At 48.3% G+C, this 11,380-nt stretch overlaps 4 protein-coding genes across 4 annotated transcripts; 2 read left to right on the top strand and 2 right to left on the bottom strand.

Annotated features, from left to right (window-relative positions):
• Positions 1-300: 300 nt before the first annotated feature.
• BT62DRAFT_1002244 (uncharacterized protein) lies at positions 301-876 on the bottom strand (the record flags this gene model as incomplete). Its single annotated transcript, XM_043176829.1, has 3 exons — positions 301-421; positions 478-554; positions 607-876. The coding sequence occupies 3 exons, from the start codon at positions 874-876 to the stop codon at positions 301-303; spliced, it is 468 nt and encodes a 155-aa protein (XP_043043426.1).
• Positions 877-1,586: 710 nt separating this feature from the next.
• Positions 1,587-4,291, top strand: BT62DRAFT_885907 (OPT oligopeptide transporter; the record flags this gene model as incomplete). The annotated part of the gene is made up of 8 exons (XM_043182857.1): positions 1,587-2,415; positions 2,468-2,626; positions 2,679-2,761; positions 2,821-3,294; positions 3,344-3,518; positions 3,566-4,065; positions 4,118-4,172; positions 4,224-4,291. The coding sequence occupies 8 exons, from the start codon at positions 1,587-1,589 to the stop codon at positions 4,289-4,291; spliced, it is 2,343 nt and encodes a 780-aa protein (XP_043043425.1).
• A 364-nt stretch (positions 4,292-4,655) lies between these two features.
• On the top strand, positions 4,656-7,491 carry BT62DRAFT_944525 (uncharacterized protein). The gene is made up of 10 exons (XM_043187916.1): positions 4,656-4,834; positions 4,886-5,080; positions 5,132-5,205; positions 5,267-5,361; positions 5,417-5,568; positions 5,621-5,709; positions 5,758-5,873; positions 5,924-6,720; positions 6,774-6,994; positions 7,046-7,491. The coding sequence occupies exons 1-10, from the start codon at positions 4,682-4,684 to the stop codon at positions 7,350-7,352; spliced, it is 2,199 nt and encodes a 732-aa protein (XP_043043424.1). The 5' UTR covers positions 4,656-4,681; the 3' UTR covers positions 7,353-7,491.
• Positions 7,492-8,491: 1,000 nt separating this feature from the next.
• On the bottom strand, positions 8,492-11,284 carry BT62DRAFT_944522 (uncharacterized protein). The gene is made up of 15 exons (XM_043187915.1): positions 11,137-11,284; positions 10,914-11,078; positions 10,850-10,855; positions 10,714-10,796; positions 10,641-10,660; positions 10,528-10,582; positions 10,298-10,473; positions 10,123-10,246; positions 9,720-10,070; positions 9,515-9,666; positions 9,397-9,465; positions 9,182-9,341; positions 9,015-9,132; positions 8,726-8,964; positions 8,492-8,674 (listed from the first exon to the last, which is right to left on the bottom strand). Exons 2-15 carry the CDS (start codon positions 11,005-11,007, stop codon positions 8,534-8,536), a joined length of 1,788 nt encoding a protein of 595 aa, XP_043043423.1. The 5' UTR covers positions 11,008-11,078; positions 11,137-11,284; the 3' UTR covers positions 8,492-8,533.
• Between the last annotated feature and the right edge of the window lie 96 nt (positions 11,285-11,380).

Raw genomic sequence — 11,380 nt, 5'->3', positions numbered from 1 at the left:
TAACGAGGCGTGTTGCGGGTTACCAATATAGATTTTCATCATCATCAACGTACTGTGCAATTCCTCAACGACTCTCGATTACTAATCAAGGCCTAATCAGTACTAGCGCTATGCACTATGCACATCTGATTGATACTGACTAAGCAGATACACCCCTTTCCCGCCTTCGTCTCGCACCACTAGTACTCACGAAGATCTATTTAACGGATCAGAACTCACTCTGAACTTAGAGAAGGAAACGTGGCGCAACTGTTCCCTTGCACAGCTATACCCTGACGAAAAGATCCGTAGAAGCTGGGATCAGCTCCGCCGCTGAGCCCGGGTTGGACATGACGTTTCTAGGCGCGCAGATCGCGGGTTGGCGGCGCTTGTGATGGCTACCGAAAACATGGAGAATAGCCGGGGAAATTCGGCAGATGTCCTTTTATTTCGATAATAGGTATGTCATTTAGTAGATTGACCGACACGCTAAGTTACCGAAGGACCGTTATTATTGAGAAAACATATTCGCAATGGTTCTTGATTTTGCGTGGGAGCCGGACAGAGGAATAATACTACCGACACACCGTGTTATCTTGGCATACAACATTCTGCATTCCGACGCACAGGAGGCACCTCCTGTGTCAAAGGATCAGGAAAGCTGCCACGGCTGGCGATCCCTGGGAAGACTCTGGAAGGGGAACAGCCTGGGTAAAAGGACGCCTTTTTTCCCGAGATGACTTTAATGAGGCCTTGTGAGGCTACAGAGCGGCTGTGACAACGCGAGAACGATGTGGCGGAGTGAAAATGCACCATAAACGGATGAATGTTCCTGTGGCGTGACGGCGTGACAGGCACAAACACAGGTAAATGTGCCTGGATGCAAGCGTTGCTCATTGGATCAATCTCTGCTGTTCTGTGCTGCCCAAGCTGCTCGCCCTTCCTATTCCCTAGCCATGCACAGACTGCCTACGTCCTCTAGCCAACTACGCCCAACGACGTCAAGGCCAGTGACCAGTGCTGGCCCCGCTCCCCAGCTATACAACGATTACTACGATGATGTCGACGACGACGAAGATAGCGACGACGGAGATGTTTTTGCATTTCTGCCCCCGAGCACAGCAGAGCAGCAACAGCAACAGCAGTCCCAGCTGCATGTCTATGGTTACCCAGACGAGCCTCCACGCACAGGCTCTGCGCCAACATACCCTTCACCGATATTCGATCCATATGCCCGTTTTCCAGCCGATTCGACACAGGCGGGTCGCGTTGTTCATCAGGCCTTATCGCAGCCGTTGACGCCACCCTCAACTGACTCGCAATCCAATGACGATCCATATGGAATGACGAGGATCCAGCGACAGACCCCCCAATCGTCCGTGGAGGTACATGTCTCGCTGCCGAGCGCTGGAAGCGAGAAGGGCATTGAGGCGGAGGCGGAGATGCGACTTCATACCAAGTCAAGTAGGGGGAGCCCCAGTATCGGGGAGAGCTATGTTGACGACGACTTTGACGATATTGATCACGACGGAGGCCGGGAAGCGAGTATCAAGTGTGTCTCCCTTCTTTGCCGTTCCCTATGTGTGGGTGCTTATCACTGACACAGAATGCACTTTGACTTCGATGCTATCGAAGAAGAGGACTCGCCGTACCCTGAGGTCCGGGCATCGGTATCGAATATCGACGACCCGGACATGCCCGCCTTAACATTTCGTATGTGGTTTGTTGGGCTCTTCCTCTGTCTAATCAGTGGCGCTCTCAATGTGTTCTTCAATTTCCGCTCTCCCGCGCCTTCCGTCGTTCCTCTGGCCCTCCTACTTCTCTCCTATCCCCTTGGCAAGTTTCTTGCTTTCACACTCCCTATTACTGTCTATCGCATACCACTCCCTCACATACCCTCTTTTCTCGTACCTACGCCGCCTGTAGCCCCTCAGTATCCGGCACCTCTCATCGTTCGCCTTGCGTACATCTTATCACCCAGAAGAATACTGCACGCACTCTTTGCTCCTCTTTCCCCTTCCGCCTCGCCTTCCTTTGAATTTTCCCTCAATCCTGGTCCATGGAACATCAAGGAGCATGTGCTTGTGTTCATCATGGCTAACGTCGCCGTCAGCAACCCCTACGCTCTTTACGCGATCGTGGTTGCCGAAGTATACTACGATTTGAAATTGGGCTACTGGTTCAGTTTGGTTCTCGTTTTAGCCACCCAGCTCACTGGTTTCGGTTTGGCCGGCGTCTGTCGACGCTTTTTGGTGTGGCCTGCTTCTATGGTCTGGCCTCAGAACCTTGTAGCATGCACTTTACTCAACACTCTGCACGCCGAAGAAGACTCTGAAGATGTTATACCGAGTATCACTGAACGGACGATTGGAATGACGCGATTCAGGTTTTTCATGTGGATGATGATTGGTGTCTTCTTCTGGTCTTTCGTGCCCGGTCTGTGCGGTTCACTTTTCCCAGGGTTGTCGTGCTTATCCGACTTTCACAGGTTTTCTATTCTCTGCCGTATCAGTGTTCTCCTTCTTATGTTGGGCTTGGCCGAACAATGTTCCCGTCAACCAGTTATTCGGGGTGTACAGTGGTATGGGCATGAGTGTCCTGACATTTGATTGGACTCAGATCAGCTGGATTGGCAGTCCGTTGATGGGTAAGCTCTTCCTTCAATTCAGCATCGGACCGATCTGATGACTACTGCGCAGTTCCATGGTGGGCCCAAGTGCACGTAGCTGTTGGGTTTGTTGTCTTTTACTGGATTTTGACGCCCATCCTGTATTACACCAACGTAAGTCCCGTCTGTGTTCTGGCATGCTATTTTGTTTGACATCCGGAATGATCTTGTAGTCGTGGGATCTTTCCTATTTCCCTATTTCAGCAAACGAGCCTTACGATCGGTTTGGGAATGTCTACAACATTTCTCTTGTCCTCCAGAAGGACGATACTTTCGACAGCGAAGCCTACTATAACTACTCGCCTCTTTATCTCCCGGCAACCTATGCCATGTGCTACCTGATCGCGTTTGCTCTGTGCACATGTGTTATCACACACACCATCCTGTATCACGGCAAGTCTCTCTTGAACGGCGTCAAAAAGATGCGGATCGAGAAGGACGATATTCACGCCAAATTAATGAGGAACTATCCTGAGGTCCCAGACTGGTGGTATATCATCTCTTTCGTCGCTTTCTTCTCTCTAGCAATCGTTGCCGTCGAAGTATGGAATACTGGAGTGCCTGTCTACGCCTTACTCCTGGCATTGCTTTTACCTATCATCTACATTCTACCAAGTGGCTTTATCTACGCCATGACTGGTCAAGGAGTAAGCCGTAAACCTACCTGATGAGATAACGAGTTCTGACGATACATAGATCACCCTGAACATCTTAGCTCAAATCATCCCTGGAACGCTTGTACCAGGAAACCCGCTCGCAAATATGGTGTTCAAATCGTATTCCGTCCAGACATTGACGGAGGCTACATCATTCGTTCAGGACTTGAAGTTGGGTCACTATATCAAAGTGCCGCCAAGAGCCACATTTGTTGGTAAGCCACACTCCCTTTGTCATTTATCAATGCTAACTTGGAAACAGTCCAATTGGTAGGCACGGTATTAGCCGCGTTCGTGCAAGTTGGCGTGAAGACTTGGATATTCGCAAATGTCCCCGACATTTGTTCGGAACATCAAAAGAGTAACCTTACGTGTCCGCACAACCAAGTCTTTTATACGGCCTCAGCGGTGTGGGGCCTTATTGGCCCTACGAGGCAGTTTGGCACTGGTTCGATCTACCATCCTCATCTATACGCGATTATCGTTGGCGCTTTCCTGCCACTGCCCTTTTGGTTATGGCAACGACGGCATCCGAATTCATGGGCAAAATATGTGTCTACTCCAATCGTATTGAATGGTGTCTCTGGAATACCTCCTGCGACTGGGATAAACTATTCGAGTTGGTTCGTCGTCGGTGTTGTGTTCCAGTATATGATTAGGAAGAGGAACTTTGCGTGGTGGAGCAAGTTCAACTATGTTACGAGTGCAGCCCTGGACTGTGGAACAGTGTTGGGGCTGATATTTATTTTCTTCACTCTACAAGTGAGTACACACTGCAGAAGGCCGGGCTGTATGTGCTGATCATCTATTTTAGTTCCCGAACGGAGGCGTGTCGCTGAATTGGTGGGGAAACAATGTATATATGAATAGTGAGTATGCAATACTCTGTCTATTGGAGACATTCTGACGAGGCTCTGCAGCGGCTGATTACAATCGGACTCCGCTAAGAACTATACCTGAAGGTGGTATACCCTGGCCATCATATTAATGGCAGTGGGCAGTTCCCACTGTGCTTGACATTCGTCCTATCCTTCATTTTTATATCTCCTCATCTCTTATTTGGAAATAGTGTGTGTACCTCTTGTGTGTTTAGATCGATCTACTTTCTCTACCCTCCCACCCACTCCTAGCCCTCTCTCTTACGCCTAAAAGAAATCTAAAGATGGGTATATAACTGTTCGATTCTGTCTTATACTAAATAGTTTGTAGCGAGTGAACGAAGGAAGAAATGCAAATTTTGAATAATTTGAATGTCAATATTAGTATTACTATTTAGAGCAATCGACACGGTCACGCGTTTAACATTTGCGCGTCAGTGCCGGGACTGCCGAGTCCCACGCTTTTTTTGCCTCCTTTCCTCCATCACTCAGAGCGTTCCATGCCACCACCGCGCAAGCGCCGCAAGGCCGTCGATGACGAAGGCAAAGAGAACATTCCTGTAAAGGCCGTTGTGCGGGCCGTTAAGGGCGGCCGGCGCTCTGTAGGAAAGCTCTCCGCATTCGTGGAGCTGCCCCTAGATATCCTTCTCGAGGTGAGTCTCGTTTCCCTTTCACGCGGCATGGACCGAAGAATGAACGGAAAGATCTTTGGCTTGCTCAATCCATTGGATCTCTTGCATCTGGCGCGTCTCAGCAAGGATTTTCGAAGGGTTCTCATGAGCAGATCGACTATATGCGCATGGAAATCGGCACGCTCGAACCTTGAAGGGTTTCCGGGGCCTTATCCCACTATGTCGGAGCCTGCATGGGTTAATCTCGCGTTTATGGCAGAATGTCACGTACGTGAGTAGTATGGGCCTTGGACTGTATCTAATCTGTTTTGATTGTAGTACTGCACGAAGATCGTTCGGCATCCTGATATGTATCTGAAGGCACGTCTATGTCCTGCTTGTGCCAAAACGCGGTGCGTCACGTCAAAATTCATTTATTTTGGGGGGGCTTTTCTCATATGCCTGGGTTTGCAGGCTGGTCGGACTAGATGAACTTCTCTATGAAGCTACGAGCTCAGAGAAATCAATGATTCAGAACGTCTTTAATTTTATCCCTACCCATCATACCAGTACGTCACTCCTTTTGCTCATGCAGGTGGTGGTTAAAATAATATCGTTGTTTAGTGTATCAACGCCAGACACGCAAACATCTTGATCGTTTCGCTTTGCGATATGAATATGACGCAATTTGGACCAAGATCTCAACTATCATCTCGGATGTTGAACATGCGCAATTCGAAGCAGAACGGTCTGCATATATGCTCGAGCATCGTAATGTAGGCTCCGCCGGTTTCACTCACGTTCAAATTCGTTTTGACTTTTTGATAGCATGCAGTTATTTGCACACAGTGGCACAATCAACGTGTGCGTGATCGACAGGACGAGATCGATGCATTGAAAAAGAGCAGGAAAGCAGCGTCAGTGTTCCCTCCACAGTACTTCGGTGTTTCTGATGGAACGTCTAGTATCTATGATAAACTGAAGGAGCTTGGATATGAGAAAGATCTCCAAAGCGTCGAGCTTCCCGATTCTTTTGCTGAGCACCCTCTTGTGAAAAAGAATAGTCCTTTGACTGATCGCGGTATGTTGTTGGAAGCTAAACCGTGAGGTCTTCATTAATGAATCATACAGCCTGGGCCAATATCAAGGGCGAGATGGTTCATTGGGCAGAGTCAATGAGGGCTAAGCATCTTGCCAGAGAGCGTGAGGCTCTGATCAACACACGCAAAGCAGTCGCCGTTGCCGTGCTTCGTCAGTACAAGAATGAATCGACGAATTATCCTCTTAAGCATTTCTTTCCCACCATCGCCGACTTCTGTACCTTCTCTCCCGTGCGTGAGGTTTTGGAGCTCCCTTCGGAAGTCGTGGTGAACATACAGAGTTTCTCCGCGGTAGTTCCCCAAATACCCTATCTTTGCCAACGCTGGCGGGGTTACGTCCGTCGCTTGTTGTCCCAATTTATTGTTGGGCCCGATTCACAGACTCCCTACCTTAAACACTTAAAATTGGCACGTAATGTGTTGATTTGTACATCTTGCAGCACTATCCCAGTTTCATCCTATCGGCTGCATCGGGGCCACGAGGATGACGGTGGCAAATGCGAGCTCGTGCCTCTCTTTTACCCTCAAATGTTGACTCACGCGTGCACATCGCTTGGTTACAAACGTGGCTCGGTGACAGACGAATCTTCTCACCTTGTCCATGAACGATGGCGCTGGCGAGTCCCCTGGAATACGACCTGCCTTGCAAAAAATGACAAGTTCAAGACGATAGTTGAGACCATCATACAACTGGTCGAACTTGACCCGAGTACTGCAACTGTCCAGGACATGGATGATGCAGACGCTCGATTTGACTGCCTCCTCTGTGAAAGCGACCCGATTACCAGATATTCGAAAATGTTCATATTGTACAATTGGCGGGAATATGTGAGCCTCTTGCGTAGTTCTTGGAACACTCGCTTATTTGCTCTCTTTTTCAGGCCATACATGTATTCGAACGCCATTTCTGGGACAGTGGTAGATTCTCGCGACATGTTGAGATTTTCCTTTCAGACGACGACATTCCCATTAACTATTATGACATTCGACCAATGGGAAAAACTGTTTGGAAGTGTATCCACTGCCATGACCTTCCTATGGAACGTCTTGGTGGTTATAAAGACACGGGGACGTGGAACGTGGAGAATCACATTCTATTGTCGTATGTCCCGTCCACCGACCTACCTTGCACTTGTTACTCACGTACATAAAGGCATGGTATCCGTCAGCCGAAGTTGGACCAGGATTATTATGCGGCATACGGGACCCCTGCTTTTGCATTGGAAGGACAGATGGAAACTATGCACGTTGCACTTTTTGACTTTGACACCTACCTGTATGATTTGCTTGACATGTATCGGGGCTTTGAGGGAGACTCGGATTTGAGCTCGAGCACGGAATCTGACTCGGTCGTTGACGCCGATTCTGACGACTCACATGGGAGCACTGAAGACAAGGACGGTGAAGCCGAACAGGAGAACACAGAATCGGGCTCTGATGCGTCGGATTCTGATAAATAGATGATTGAACGCCTTAATCTTTATTGTATCCGCTTTAAATTAGGTTAGTTACAGGTTGCCGTTTGTACCATTTATTCGGTCGAAGTATCATTCATAGTATCTCGGTGCACGCTGACTCGGACATTACAAAACCAATAACAGGAACACACAGATCCATGAGTTCAGAACAGAGGAACGCGCGGGCGATGTGCAAGCTTACCATCAGGTAGTAACAAGCGAGAAAATCTGATGGATAGTGTCGACCATTCAGCGGCGAAACGGTTCCTCAGTGGTAAAACGAACTGCAGAACGGCAACGCGCTTCGATTCCGTCAGATCACTCAGCAGACGTCGACTCGGACTGAATACGTTCTCGTTATTGGCTTTATTTTAAACGCAAGTCGAGATTTTGAAACCAGCGTGGGCTAAAGCAAACAATCGCATTCAGACGCGACGGTTGAGACACTCAGACTTGACGGTACCCCGAAGAATCGACAAGAGTCAGGCGGTCAGCAATGATTTCTGTTAATACAACGACATACAGTCCTCCCTAAGATACAGATTCTAAATGAGAGATAATCTACAGATTGCAGGGTTTTGTTTCAACGATTTGGGTGATAAAAGAAAGATTCCAGGTCAAAGCTAGCGCTATTGGCAAAATAATCAGCACAAAGTCGACCAACAAGCGGCCGCTACTCACTCAGGGTTTCCTTCCGTTGACCATATGTCGGGGAAGAATGGTTGAGGAGCCGGCGTATAAGCAGTCGAATCCTGTACGTAAGTGGCTAGTGGATTATATTCCGTCGACGGTACGTATGCCGTGGATCCTGACGTCGATGATGAGTACGTTACTAGCGGCTGTGTCTCCAGCGTGAGTTGGGACGTCCATGTATCCGGGGATACAAACTCCTGCGACGGCAGAAATTCCGTCGGATAGTACGACTGGGATTGCATGGGGCCCTGGGGCTGAGGGGCCTCTCGAGGACGCTTCTTGTACGTTGATGGCTGTACAAGACTCGCCGACTGAGGGGCCTCATTGGACAGTTCGGAAGAAACTAACTCCGAAAGCACGTCCCTGTTAAGCCTTCCGTTTCAACATCTAACTTCTCACGCAGTCATAGAGTTACTCACCAGAAAGCGCCTGCAGAAGGCAGCCTACATCCAAAATCAGATGCATTCGTTCTCAACATTGACGAGATGTACTTACCGATCTTCGATCGCCTTCATCATCTCCATACAAACGAAAACGCTCTGCATTTCTCTGCTTGCCGATGGATCGTTGCCTGAACCATATCCGCTCCAAAAGATCAGCAGAAGTACCAGAGTGGCCGAGTTCACAAAGGCCTGTTTACATCAATACAGATTGATTGCAAAAGGAGAAGACCTCAGACGTACAACTACACTCAATGACTCGATGTATCCTCTCTGTTTCTGCACATTGATGACGTCCAAACACGACATCGCCGCCTCCATGCAGGTCGCAACTGAAGGATATAGAGTCAAGGGAGTTTTTCTGTCGAAGGTCTGTGGGATGTACGGTCTGTGCAGCAATATCCGGGTGTATTGATAGGTTATGTATAAAAATCCAGACTGATGGAAGAAAAGCTGTTCCTTCCGGCCAGGATCCCATCGTACTGTAAATGTTTAGCCAGACTATCCATACAAAACGGAGGGAAGTACACACAGTGGCCTGGGATAGAGTTCACCCACCGATCTAAGACTGAGTCGATGTTGGATACAATCTCAGTCTCAGGAGGACGATGTTGACCATCAAGGACCATGAGCGGTTTCCTAGTATAATACTAAGGTATTCTTAGTCTAAAATCAAGATACAACATGGAATGCACGGACAACGATATCTTTGATGTAGCTCATGATATTCACCAATTTTAACAGATACACAAAAAAGGAGATCTGGCTGGGCTGCTGTGACGGTTGAGTGAAATTCAGCGTAGGATCCGGATGGTTCCAAAACGCGTCATCGCATTCCAATGGGAAGTCGAGATCAAAGCTGAGGATAGGCGTTTCATAACAGACACAGAAGGAAAGGAAAGATCGTTGCTTACTCTTCGTAATGCAGAGTTACGGCGTGTCCGTAAAGGCATGCTAACGACACGTCGAGGAACATAAGGACCCTACATAACATTTTAAAGCAATCCAGAACAAGAGTGAGAGAAGATATACCAAAACACGCGCTTCCACAGTTCGTCTCTGGCATTCGGAGGGTTATTGCGATGCATATGCGCGCCAACATTCTGGGCCAAGCGCAACGCTAGGCCCACTTGCGTCCAAACAGACTCCCAGAGGCCTACTGACTCTAGGTACAACGAAGATAGCTGAGACACGTGTTAGCCATTGATTTGCTCTAGTTGAATGACAGGAGACGTACACAGTGTATCTGAAGTTCGTAAAGGGTTGTGGCACTTCTATCGTGTAATGATGATCGAAATGGTGTTATTTGTTCAAACCATTGCCAACCTGCTTCCCCGTTGCACTCGTCAAAGACCCGCGGATCATACGAGTTCCGCGCGCCAAGGGCACATACGAGGAGTAAAGTACCCGCGAACATATAATCGCTCAGATGTAAACCAGCATTCATGTCGTTCTCGAACGTGGGCCGATGCAGAAGGGGCAGATAGCAGTTGTGATAGGTGAAGTAGAGATCTACAAGGGCTGACATGAGGTCTTCGTCAGGGAAGAGATAATCGGGCAAGGAGTCATCTATTTTTAGAGAATAATACTGTTGCATTTAATTGAACAAACGAATTGCATGACTTATGAAATGCACCCACTGATTGGACATCCCAAAATTGTTCTCGCCGTTTTATGGAAAGAGTTTGATGTATCGGATCTATTTTTTCCTTTCCGAGGTACTGGGCCCTCTTTTGTATTATCAAGGGGATGTAAGGGATGCAACTGTGGAAGAGATTTTAGCAAGGAAATGTAATCATTAAAGGCAAACCCTACCATGATTTTCCAAAGAAGTGCTTCTCTGGGGACATTGAGAGAAGCCTGTTCACCTCATTGCTCAGAACTGACACCCTTTGGTCATAGTATTCTGTCCGCGAAAACTTTGAACTAGACGATTCATCATCTGTGGAACCTTCTGTCAGTTCAGTGTCCATATCGACGTCGGGTAGGAACTGAGTAGCGAGATGAGCAACCTTCCACTGGTAGAGAAGGAGAGAACAACTAACACGTTTGAACAATGACTCTAGTTTTCTGAGCCGCCTTTCAAGCCGTTGCACGTAACTAGTTCAGTTGGTTACTTTTCGTGTAGCGGCGACGATCGTTAGGCAAAGAAGCGTACCCCTTCGCCGATCCCATGCTCTGACGTAGGACATGTTATACGAAAATCAGGGACATAAATCAGAGTACGTTACATTCAAGGCTTCGATATGTGTGCATGTGTAATTGAAGCTGATACAGTTCGTGCACCGTTTTCCCGGCATTTGCTCGCTGTCGCCTGTAAAGCATGAATTGAGAAGCGTTTGCGATGAATACGAAAGTGCCGCGTACAGCGAACTACAAGACAGGCCATCAGTTTATCAGCCGGCAGTTCAAGATATCAGTTAGAATCTACCTTTCTTTCGTTTACACATGTCGCATGCCCGTGGCAGACGGCGCTTCTTGGCAGCAGCAGAGCCTGAGCTCGAAGATTCGCCTTTGCGCATCATAGTGGTCGCTGAGAAAGTTAGGTCTGGGGGTGAGAACAGGTGCAGGAGATCCAACTCGTCCTTCCAAAACCCTAATATCACGAAAAGGTATGAATCAATAAAAAATGATCCCACATGGATGGCCGGCACCTCATCAAATCCGCCTCCAGGCCTTGCATTCTGCGGAAGGGCGCTTCCCACCGAAAGACAACGGCGGAGAGGTTACAAGGGAGGTAAAGGTCCTGGAAGAAATACTAAAAGCCATTCACGGTCGAAATATAAACGTTTTCGCTTCCTTCGGTTCGCCAACCGTGGGCTAAGGCATGCGCAAATAAGAAGCGGCACGGTCGTGCCGAGCCCAAAAAGATGCAAGCGTGATATCGGTTACTTCAGA

The sequence above is a fragment of the Guyanagaster necrorhizus genome (assembly GCF_019112545.1).
Source record: "Guyanagaster necrorhizus MCA 3950 unplaced genomic scaffold BT62scaffold_5, whole genome shotgun sequence".
In the NCBI taxonomy this organism is placed as follows: domain Eukaryota; kingdom Fungi; phylum Basidiomycota; class Agaricomycetes; order Agaricales; family Physalacriaceae; genus Guyanagaster; species Guyanagaster necrorhizus.
Note: the sequence above shows the minus strand (reverse complement) of the source record. Positions and strands in the feature narration are given on the sequence as shown.